Source organism: Hippoglossus hippoglossus, chromosome 3 (genome assembly GCF_009819705.1).
Source record: "Hippoglossus hippoglossus isolate fHipHip1 chromosome 3, fHipHip1.pri, whole genome shotgun sequence".
NCBI lineage: Eukaryota > Metazoa > Chordata > Actinopteri > Pleuronectiformes > Pleuronectidae > Hippoglossus > Hippoglossus hippoglossus.
Window position 1 is genome coordinate 16,695 of NC_047153.1, and position 12,599 is coordinate 29,293.

Here is a 12,599-nt window from a genome sequence, read left to right on the forward strand (position 1 = left end):
AAGCAATACAATATTTGAGTGCAAGTGCACAGTTTGAGCATAAACAGAGCAAATCATACCACAAGAATCTGGAGCAGAGAGTTTTGAGTGAAAGCTTTACAAAATCGGAACGTGAAATCAATAAGTCCTGCTCTACATGGGTAGACACATCTACACTGTACCCACACATGAGCATAGGGGGAAAAATAGAGCAGATACTTACACAGACACACACAGCAACACACATGCTAAACTTACACATGCACAAAACACTCCTTAAATCAGCACAGACATACACACAGCAACACAAAACACTCACCAACAGTAACCCACGCAGCAAGAAGTACGCAAACACACACATTACCACCCACACAGCTAAGTTATATAGGCCACTCACACCTTCACATGCAGCCAAACTAGTTCCTGCATCTAAATCCACTCTCACTAAAAAGCTTTCTTTCTTATCATCAACTCCTTCTCTTCTCTCTCCTTCCATCTCCTCCTTTCGTCCACATCTCCATCATCAGTTCCTGATCTGTCTCCTGGGACAAAAACACTTCTCCTCCTCTATTTTTAGACACAACAGATCTGAAGGAGAACCTGAGAGAGAGATGGAGTCAGAGCGCAGATGCAGCTGATACCATCAGTTGGTGCTTAATTTGATCCAGACTGCACAGTAATGATCCGTATGTTTAGTTCACTCTGGTCCAACCGGTAACACAAGAAACATGCCAACGCTGAATATAGTGTATTTTTACATTTTCTTTCAAATAAACAACGAGGTAGTGGCTTAAGGCAGAAATGACAAATCCTCGACTCTGTAAAACACAATCCTTTGTATGATTTCAAAACTGCATGAAGGTCAATCTAAAAATACAGCTGGTTTTGACATCCTTGATAATCCTTGACCTTTTGGAGACAAAGGCTTTCAGCTGACAGATTATCTGCAGCTGTGAAAACACACAAATAACTGACGCAGTGTTCAGACACGGTGCCACTGTCTCGGTCTTGTTCTTAAAAGGACACATCAGTTGTTTGAGCCTCAACAGACTCTGAATTCAAACACTGTAATAATCAGTCACACAAAAAAATTATGCGTTTGATGGCTGAAATAATTTACTGCTGGGGAGGGAGAGATGACTGTTGCATGAAGTAAAAGGAATAATTCCTGATTTGCAGTAGGTCCTCGACGTCTTACAGATATGCATCACAAACCTGTATGTTGTTTTCCTCTCTTAATTCCAGAGTGTGTTCTTTCAGTCTAAGAGCAGGAGTTATTGATTTCACGTTCAGATTTTGTAAAGCTTTCACTCAGTTGGGCCCAAACTATTCGCTTGCACTCAAACATTTTGTTGGTTTGACAGATTTCCTACTCTCAGCTTCAGCTCTTCTCCTCACACTGCTTCTGCAACAAGTCTGTGGATATTCTCCATCCAATAAAATGTCAGGTGTAGTTATGACATTGAAATTGTCCCGCCCTCACTCTGTGTGCATGAGCTTTACTTATTTAAGACTCCTGTATGGGCGGTTACTTTAAGCCAGTTCATTCACTCCAACCCTCCACAGTTTTATTACTACACTCACACCCACTACGAGGGCAGGACAATTTCCTCGGAACACTTGAACATCATTGTGATAAGATCTACCTAAAATGACAGAAACCATCTTTGACAAACATTTGCCAGCGGGGTCTCCCAACAGCAGCCAGAGACAAACCATTCACTTTTTGACATCCTTTTTGTTGTTAACAGAGCAACATAAATTCAAAAATTGAACATAAATTGACCAGCACTTTCTGCTTGGCAGCTCAGCTCTGTCCATATGTCTCTCTGTCTCTTTTCTGTCTCACGTATTTCTCCATCATGACTTTCTCTGCTGCCGTTTAATCCATGGACTTTAACTCCAATTTACTCTCCCTGGTTCAGCTGGATGTTCTCTGATGAGCTACTTCCACATATAGCTAAATTAAAACCAAATTTAAAATACTGCATTGGATTTCTCATTTTTATATCATTTTCTAAAATGACTCCAACACATTCGTCAATGTGATTATATTAACATGTGTTTGCCTACCTCATGCTGCTGTGAAAAACGTCTGTTAGTCAAAATGTTTACAAATGTTTACCAGAATACTACTTTACACGAGCATGGATTCTGCTCCTCTGTTGTGCTCAGTTCTGTGTTAACTCCCATAGGTGCTCATTATGGAAGAGGCTTGTTTGATGTGTCCACTCGTTGTTTGAACCTCGAGCATCAGACTCTCTGAGGAGGACCGTCCATCCACATGACTCGTTCAAACTGCTGCACAGACAAACACTGTTTCTCAGTGAAAGCCGCCATTACATGAACAAGTCTAACTGCTGCCTTGTCTTTTTTAAATATTAGGATATTTAAAAAACAGAATGTTCTTATTCATGAAGAAAAGTTGGTACTGCAACAGGTTTTCCTGCTGCTGCTGCAGTTGGACACGTATTCAGACACAAAGCATCAGTTGAGCCTCAGTGCCTTAAGTACAATTAACCACTCTAATTAGATTCCATTTCAAGAGGTCGATTCAGAATAAACATACAGGAACAATTAGTTTCAACAGTAAATAACTTCAAAGCCTCTGCAGCATTGATAGAAAAAGATAAAGTGCACAATTAAAACAAACAATAATATCACAAGATGATTCTAATGATTAATGATGAGGCTGCTTCATGATGAGCAATGATTATACAATAAATACACAGTGGTGGACAAAGTATTTAGACCCTTTACTTAAGTGACAGTAATTCCACACATTCAAAATACTCCACTACAATGTACAAGTACTGCACTTAAGTAAAAGTATGTATAAGTATAATCAGCCAAATGTACTGAAAGTATGAAAAGTAAAAAGTTCTTATGGTCCAGTAAAAGGTTTTACCATCACATCTAGTTTTAATATGAATTACTGCTACATTAATGCGTATTTTGCATTTTACTGCTGTGGATGTTTATTTATATGTTTAAGGTTGAATTACTTTATATATTATTGTTGTTGTCTAATTTACATTAAAGCATCATATTCTATAAGATCATTATATAGAAGCATGTTTCTCTAAAAAGTCTCAACTTTTCATGAGCTCAGAAAAATATATATGTTTCCTTTAAAGGGATAGTTCACTGAAAAATGAAAATGCACTCATCATCTACTCACCCCTATGATAGGGGGGGGGGGGGGTAAAGTGTTTGAGTCCACAAAATACTTCTGGAGTTTCAGAAGTAATTTGAATAATCCGATACAATTGAAGTCAATGGTGACCAAGACTTCAGACGTAATAAAACAACAGAAAAACACAACATGCCTCCAAATCTGCTCGTGTGGTGTCATCAAGTAACCACAAGCCGCGACGTTCACATTCCACTGGAAACAATCTCATTTACACCAAGTTTTTAGCCTAAATGTCTCTGATATCTTCCGACAAGCTGCATTCACGTCCCCTAGCTTCTCCACTTCAGGACATTTAGGCTAAAAACTTGGTGTAAATAGGGTTAGGGGGGTTAGGGTTAGGGTTAGTTTGTTTCCAGTGGAATGTGAACGTCGGGGCTTGTGGGCACTTGATGACACCACACGGACCTAACCCTATGGAGGCATTTGATTTGAGGCCAGAGTGGTTAAAGTGAAATAGTCTTTAAACTATATTAATGTAACACGAGTGTCAGCTTGATTTGCACAGATAGTCGTTAGAAATGAGGGGAACTTTTTACTTCTATACTTTTAGTACATTTCCTGAGCCTGAATTTTTATACTTTTACTTGAGTAAAGAGTTTGAATAAGTTCATTTACTTTTACTTTAACACAAGTTTCTGTACTTCTACTGAAGTAAAGAACGAGTGTACTTTTAGCTCCTCTGGTAAACACATCTGTCACCACAACGTTGTGGGTAAATGTTGTGAAATGGAAACAGGATTTCTCAGGGTTAGTTTCAATCAGTTGTGTCTTGTTTTTCTCTTTGCGTCACTGATGCATCATGGATGAGGGTCAATGAAGGGTTAGTTGCTTTCAACCACCTCCTTCCTCACATCTTTGTTTTTTTGTGATGCGGCTCTGGGGAAAGCAGCGTCGCTCCACTTTGATCCAGACTGAAATATGTGGACAACATTAGATAAGATGCTGTGAAATGTTGCAGATAATAATAATTAGAGGACGAAGTCTGAGCTTACTTGAAAATAAGTGGTTTACACAACATGTTTACAGTTTTACAACCACACTGGAAGTCAGACTGAAATTTTATAAAGGCATTATTTCCATTTAAAGACCCAGTTCAGTTCCCACTTTAAACATAGTATTATTATATTGTATTATATTATATTATATTATATTTTAATAAAATATCTTGCAACCTATTATATTATAATACATTATATTATAAATGTGTGTGTTTGTGTCTTTTACAACAAGTGTAAATGTAGCATCAAGCACTGAAGCCTGTCTTTGAGTCCCATGGAATCAAATGGAATCAGATTCTTGAATAGCTTGTTTTTTATTTTATTTTTTACATTTGTGTTTATATTAAATGTAAAAACAGGGTTTTGAATCCCAAAGTGGTAAGGTTAGTGTCTATCTATCTATCTATCTATCTATATACACATTATATACCACAATTACAACAAATACAAATGATTAAATGACAAGTCACTGTTCATGTTGTTGAATTTAACAGTGAAATATTTTACACCCTGAAGCACTTTAGTGTTTTTGGGATTGTTAACCCTTGTGTTGTTCCTGGGTCGGATTGACCCAGAGTGTGTGTGTGTCTGTGTGTGTGTGTGTGTGTGCGTGCGTGCGTGTGATCATACGCAAGCCCTGGCCAGTCAGGGTCAGGGTTAGGGTGACCCAAGGATTGTCATTATCCAACTCTCCTGGGGTAATTGAGACCAATGGATTGTCATTCTCGATTGTCATCGGAGGGGTCATTTAGACCCAGAGAGGGCGCTGTGGTGCTCTGTGGGCTCATTTAGACCCACACCTGATTCCAATTGAAATCAAGGGGGGTACATTAGACCCACATATAAGTCTCAGTGTGCCACCCTCTCACGGACCATGGCACGATGTCGCGTCAGGAGCGTTTCACCAGAGAACAGGTTCTCCAACAGCTATTCTCCCAGCAACCATCCTCTGAACCCGAAGAGGACGCGAAAGAGCCAGACCGAGAAGCGGACGGACAAGGAGATGGAGAAGCAGACCGAGAAGCAGACAGAAAAGCAGACGAGAAGAAGACAGAGAGGACGGAGACGGAGACGGAGACGACGACCCAGTGGGTGATGCTTCTGCAGATTCTTCATCCTTGGAAGAAGAAGAAGAAGGAGGACAAGACCACGGCGACACCACCACCACCACCGGACTCGTGGAAAGAGAGACCTTCCCGTCAAGAAACGGGGAAATAACATGGTCCTCGAGGGCGTACGGCCGAGAGGAGCGCCACTGCTCCTCCTCCTCCTCCTCCTCCTCCTCCTCCTCCTCCTCCTCTTCCTCCTCCTCTGCTGCGGCTCCACGCGGGGTCCCCCGGGGCCCCACGATCCACGCGACGTCCCGCACCGGTGACCTAGCCTCGAGGTTCCGCCTGTTCATCACACCGATGGTAGAGAACATCATCCTGGAGATGACGAATCGGGAGGGTCGTCGAAAATACGGTGACGAATGGAAAGGGATGGACGAGACCGACCTGCGCGCCTACGTAGGGCTGCTGATCTTAGCGGGCGTGTACAGGTCCCGGGGCGAGGCCGCCGCCAGCCTGTGGGAGGCCGAGAGTGGCCGGGTGATATTTCGTGCCACGATGCCCCTAAAACTCTTCCACACGTACTCCAGACTGCTGCGCTTCGACGGCCGCGAGACGAGACGCACGAGACGAGCCACGGACAAATTGGCGGCCGTGCGAGAGGTCTGGGACGCGTGGGTGTCGCGGCTACCGCACCTCTACAACCCGGGGCCCGAAGTGACCGTGGACGAGCAACTGGTTCCGTTCAGAGGTTAGTCTCTTTTTTTTAAATATTATTATTATGTTATGTTATGTTATGTTATGTTAGTTATGTTATGTTATGTTATGTTATGTTATGTTATGTTTGTTATGTTAGTTATGTTATGTTATGTTATGTTATGTAGATAGCGGCTGCTAGTCCTCGTCCTCATCTCATCTCCTCTCATCTCTTCTCCTCCTGTTTTTCTCCCTAGGCCGGTGTCCGTTCCGTCAGTACATGCCCAGCAAGCCAGCGAAATACGGGATGAAGTCGTGGGTGGCCTGCGATGCGAAATCCAGCTACGCTTGGAAGATGCAAGTCTACACCGGAAAGCCGAGCGGCGGACGCCCAGAACGGAACCAGGGGTTGCGGGTAGTGCTCGATGTAACGGAGGGACTGCACGGTCGTAACGTCACGTGCAACAATTACTTCACCTCCTACGAACTCGCGCGGCAGCTCCTGGAGAGGAAGCTCACCGTGGTCGGCACTGTTCGGAAGAACAAGCCCGAGCTCCCGACCGGGCTGCTCGCGGTCAAGGGAAGAGAGGTGTTCTCATCCAAGTTCGCATTCATACCCACCACCACTCTTGTGTCCTACATCCCAAAGAAAAACAGGAATGTGGTGCTCCTGAGCACACGGCACCCTGAGGCCGACATCAGCGACCGCGAGGACGGGAAACCGGTCATCGTCCTGGACTACAACCGCAACAAAGGTGGCGTGGACAACCTAGACAAGGTGATCGGAACGTACAGCTGCAGGAGGATGACCGCGCGCTGGCCCCTGGTCGTCTTTCACAACATTCTCGACGTCTCTTCCTACAACGCCTTCGTGATATGGAGAGAGATCAACCCAGACTGGATGCCGGGCAAGCGGAACAAGCGGAGGGTGTTCTTAGAGCAGCTGGGAAAGGCTCTCGTAACTCCGTTTATCGCACGAAGGGAGCGCATCCCCCGCATGGACGCGTCCGCCGCGGTTGTGAAGGCTGTAAAAGCTGCCGCCGCCGCCGCACAGTGAGCTCTTGACTACGATGCTCGACCCGAGCGTCCAGCCTCCTCCATAGCCCTAGCAGCAGCCCCGCTCGGGGCATGTAAGAGGAAGAGGTGTCAGATATGCCCCAGGAAAAAGGACTGTAAAACTCACACCATGTGCCGCGGGTGTAACAAATACATCTGCAAGGGCTGCTCACGTGTCTATTGTCCTATGTGTGCGTCCTAATATGGGGTGGGCTATGTGAGGGGGCCAACAGCCGGGGGAAGCAGGGACAACACAAGGGTTATAGAGGTTTATTTATTTTATTTATTTAGCTTCATTTATCCAGGAAGTTACTTATTTCATAGACCTGGTCAAAATGTAACGTAAGTGGATCCTGATCCTGGTGTCAGCTGATCGAGGACTATGATCACAACAAGACTTCTTCATATACAACATGTCTCCTCACATCTTCTACCATCACTGACAGGAAGTCCTCAGTTCCTCTGCTCCTTCATCTCCATCAGACATTATGTATAAACACTTTAAACATGAAGTTACAAACTGGTTCTTCTCATGTAGTGAATCCTGTTGTTGTGTTGATGTGTTCAGGTCCATCAGCATCTGTTGGACTTGTGTCCTGGGAGAGGATCCTCACATGGGACTGAGCTTTATTCACTGATCACTAAGTTTCTGTTTGACTCTTGTTGAGTTAAGAACAGAGGAAGTTGCTCCTTGTTAACATCGATGAGACAAACTGGGAATATGAGACAATACAAATAAATTGTGATTGAAAGATGGTGGATTGATTGATTGATTGATTGAAGTTAAGTTTTGGTAGAGCACACTACAATTGTAACTTTTGGACAGAATGTACTTGTTTCCTGGAAAATGTCAGTAATGTTATTTTGTACATCTGAAGTTGATTTTAATCGCTGAAATAAAATTCTATATAATATCTATCTATATAACTGTATCTTCTGCATGTAAGTGAATCAGGGTTAGGGTAACCCTGTGTCATCTCACACTCTGCCACGAAAAAGTACAGCCACAGTATTTAAAAAAATCGTAACATTAGAAAAATGGCATAATAAAGTTAATTTCTAATTTTCTAATGTTTCTACAGATACGATGCTGCTCTCAGGAAACGCGTTGATTGTCCTGCTGTGCCTCAGCCATGCGGCCGGCGTGTGGTGTTTTGCCCGTCTCCTGGACGACGTGGAAATACGCTCAGCTTTCTCGGTTGCACGCACCAACAGCATGGAAGGTGGACCTAAGATGACGGTGACCTTTGACACTGTCTATGTCAACATCGGCGGGGACTTTGACCCAAAGACTGGCGTGTTTCACTGTCGTATCCCTGGGGCGTATTACTTCTCCTTCACGGTGGGGAAGTTTCCACACAAAGACCTGTCAGTGATGCTGATGAAGAACAGAAACGAGGTGCAGGCTATCGTCTACGAGGAGAACGCCGGGGAGGAAAGGAAGGTACGAGTTTGTCTACACAGAAAAAATGTACTGTTCAAATCATGAAACCCCAAACAGTCATTCACATGAATCATCAGTTACATTTTACCAAGTTGATTTATTTATGAAGCGCGCTTCCTCAATGTGCTTTTAGGAAGAAAAAAAAAGATCATACATATAATAGAGTATTACAATGAAAATTATTTAAAAAGAAAAATAATATAGTACGGTATTATTAGAAGGGATTAATATTATTAATATAGATTAAAAAACTAAAGTTTTGCCTGTTGAAAACAAACAAAACCAACATACATAAATAAACGTTTGTGAAAAAAGCTTTTCGGTTTGTCCGATTTTCTTCTGATTCCTCTGTGGCTCCGTTAAAAACACACTGATGAGACAAACTTCATTATCATCGCAACAAGAGTTTAAATAGATCCTGATAAATTCTCCACTTTACTCCTGTTTGAGTTTAGTTTGATAAAAGCTACAATGAGGAACAGATTAACAGAAACTATGTTAACGACTAATTAGGAGGAATCTCCATGAGGAACAATCGGCCTCCACCAGCTCCTGTGCTGATTTTGACGTAGATGGTTAAGTGACTATAACTCAGATTTTAACCAGTGAACTGTTTAATATAAACACGGCTCTTCTCCTTGACTCCACATGCTGTAAAAGCAGTGTTGACTTAAACTGTGCAATTAAAACCTCTGCTACAAAAATCTGCTGAGTTCTGTTAAGGATGGATTTTTTCCCCTCTGAGGAAACATTTACAAAGGTTCTTCCATCGTGTCGGAGCTCAGCTGTCTCAGACACAGTGTGGCTCCTATCACAGAGTGTTTGTGTTGGGAAATGAAGGCACAACAGAAGGGATTACACATCGAATTCCCCTGAACGAGGGGCTGATGATCGGATTATGTTCGGATAACAAAGTCTGCCTCCATCCTCAGGTGCAGAGCCAGAGCGTCATGCTGCAGCTGGAGTTCAGTGACACCGTCTGGCTCCGTCTCCACGGTGACCCTCGCTATGCCCTCTACAGCAACACCGGACATTACACCACCTTCAATGGTTACCTCATCTACCCGGACACCTACGACTACCAGACGCACCACCACCAACAGCATCCCACCTACAACTCCCAGCAGCCCCAGCAGGACAGCATCCCCTTGTTGCATAGTAACCAAGCCACAGATGACAGGTCTGGATCCAGAGGTTTGCTGGAGGAGAGGGAGCTGCAACATAGAGAGGAGGAGGAGGAGGAGGAGGGGGAGCAGGAGGATGACGAGGACGACCAGAGATCTGCCTTCTCGGTGGGGCGCACCCAGAGCATTGTGGGAGTCGACCAGGTGGGCTTGCCACAGCACCAGCCCGTTAGCTTCGACACAGCCTTCGTCAACATTGGAGAGGACTTCAACATGTCGGAGGGGGTGTTCGCCTGCCGTGTTCCTGGCGTGTACTACTTCTCCTTCAACGTGGGCAAGCTGCCACAGAAGACGCTGTCCGTCAAGCTGATGAAAAACCGTCTGGAGGTGCAGGCGATGATTTACGATGACAGCCAGGGCGAGAAAGCCCTGCAGAGTCAGAGCTTGATGCTGGCGCTGAAACCAGGGGACACGGTCTGGCTATACTCGCACCAGAGAGATGGATTCGGGGCCTATAGCAACCATGCCAAGTACATCACCTTCACTGGCTTCCTGGTTTACCCAGACTCCCCCCCCACCACCACTACCAGCCAATCATCTGCAGATAAGAAACCTTAGCTGCAGGACATGGGCTCGGGACTGAACATTGTGTTAGGAATTCATGCAAGATGGAAAAGTGTGCGCGTCCACCACAGAAAGCAGGAGATTCCTCTTCATATGAATTCCTTCACAAAGTGACCGGGAGCTCGGACTGAGCGCAGAGCTTCAACGAAGAGTTTCCAGGATATGACTTCATCTCACCTCATGTGGAACCAACAGTAATGTGAATATTTCACTGTATAATGAAAACTCAGTCATTACCTGCTCACCTCTGTGTCCTTTAAACTCTCTTTAGACTTCGTACCCCCCCCAAAACGAACCACCATCAAATTATGGAAAGAAAATTAAGTCTAGAACTTAAAGACAAATTTTAGTTACATGTACTTTATTTGCAAATGTAAACTTCTGCCCCCCTCATCTCAGGGGTTAATATTCCATAAAAAATAAGGGAATATATAATATTAGAGTGAGCATAATGCTAATTCTGTCTGATTATTAATCAATCAATCAATCAAATTTTATTTGTATAGCCCATATTCACAAATCACAATTAGTCTCATAGGGCTTAATGAAGATTCATGCACATTTTATCCTCATTGTTAAACTGTAGAAAATCCTCAATAACGTCATATGATCAGTGGATATTAAATGACACAGAAATGAGGAGATAACTGTTTTTCAGTGAAATTTTCTGTTTAGTGAATTTGTTCTCGTCAAAGACTTGTTGTTTCTGCTTGTATGTAAAAACTTGACTTTATGTCTTTCGACACAAGTGAAAACTTTGTGATTATTAACTGTGTTTTGTGTCAAAATGAGTCTCTTTTCTTCATTTTGGAGCTTTTTCCAGTCTCGACCCTCACGAAGGAGTCAGAGGACAACAGGACCAAAAAGTCAAGACTGAGTTTCCATCCAACTTTTAACCTCATGCCACTTCTGAGCCCGAGGGGATCCAGACCATAATTTAACTTCTGATCCGAGCAGCGTTTAATTCATTTGTCCAGATGGCGAGCCCTGCGGGGGGGGGGAGAGATTTCTCCTCCCAGGCATCTGTATCATGCATGTCTGTTTAATTTCACAGCGCCGGGAAGAAGATGACGTGGTTCAAGTTGTGATGAGATGAAAGTGACCTTCTCTGTTGAAGAGGCACCATGTGAAGTGATACTTTACTTGAACACTTCTCTGATGGTCTAAAAACATCACTGTACTGAAAGTAGGCCGACTGAGACTTAAAGAGAGAGAGAACACAGTTTTAAAGGGTTGGTTAGTTTCTGCTGGACCAACTGACCGGTTGCTTACAGACAATCATCACCTGACTCCACAGATCTTTTAGCATCGTTCAGTGTTTGGGTTCATCACACAGATTGTAAAATAAAGATGGACGACGCGTTTCCACTTCCTCTAGAAATAAAACCAAAATATCTCATATACAAACGCTGCCATTTTGTGGTAATGATGTAATTTGCAGAAGATATTGTAATAGTAACAGTGATGACCCACTTTTAGAACGGCTCTGGTTCAGGAAGTAAATTTCTTATTTTTCATTTTCACTATAGTGACATCTCATAAAATCCTTATAAAAGAGTTTCAGTCTGGAAGCCAGGTTACGAGATGAATTATGAAACATTTGATTCAGAGCAAAAACATACTACACATCCCATAATCCATTGTGAATCCTTTCTATCGACTTCCTGCTACTTCTTGGATTGAACTTTTTTTGTCTCTTTTCCTCGTCTCTCATGTTAAAGAGACACTCTGGTTTCTCTCAACGTGATGTAACCATCCAATCGAAGCCGACATCATTACATTTCCATGGTAACAGCAAGCTCCACCAATCAGAGAAGTTGCTATTACACCTGAGAATCGTGGGTAGTGTAGTTCTTCTCATTGACATTGTGAATAAAACACAGTTGATATCATGTGAACTTGTGGCTTCTACAGGAGAAATCTCATCTCATAGCTAAAATAAATCTCTATTAAGAAAATGATTTTTACTTCTGAACCACCTGCTGAAGATTAGATGATTATAGAACGCAATATAGTGAGGAGCTCATCGGGAAAAGAAAAACACTACTCAGCTCATTTTCTCCCCGCTGGTAATGACGTCATTGTTGCAAGATTATGACGAACAACAACAACAACAACAATGTCGGCAGGTGGAAAATCCCACAGTAGTTTTTTAACATTTATGTTACACTTAGTATTAATACTTTAAGGTAAAAAAATAATGTAGAAATAAACTTTGTGCAGTGACGTAGTTACATTCGTACGACAGGTCGGGATGTTCCTGTTGCTCCGCTCGTCTCTCCACCCCAAGTGCAATGCATGATGGTAGATATGTTAGTGACCAGCGGTTGTTCACTTCTTTTCCTGATGCATTGTGGGAAACAATGAGTGAAAACAAAAACTTAAACATTCAGACTCCTCTACAAAATGGCAAACTCACTTTAGTTAGTGATT

General features: G+C 43.1%; 1 protein-coding gene across 1 annotated transcript; it reads left to right on the forward strand.

Annotated features, from left to right (window-relative positions):
- The first annotated feature begins 270 nt into the window (after window positions 1-270).
- Window positions 271-10,528, forward strand: c1qtnf4 (C1q and TNF related 4). The gene is made up of 3 exons (XM_034572438.1): window positions 271-281; window positions 8,057-8,418; window positions 9,351-10,528. Exons 2-3 carry the CDS (start codon window positions 8,062-8,064, stop codon window positions 10,158-10,160), a joined length of 1,167 nt encoding a protein of 388 aa, XP_034428329.1. The 5' UTR covers window positions 271-281; window positions 8,057-8,061; the 3' UTR covers window positions 10,161-10,528.
- The last annotated feature ends 2,071 nt before the right edge of the window (window positions 10,529-12,599 follow it).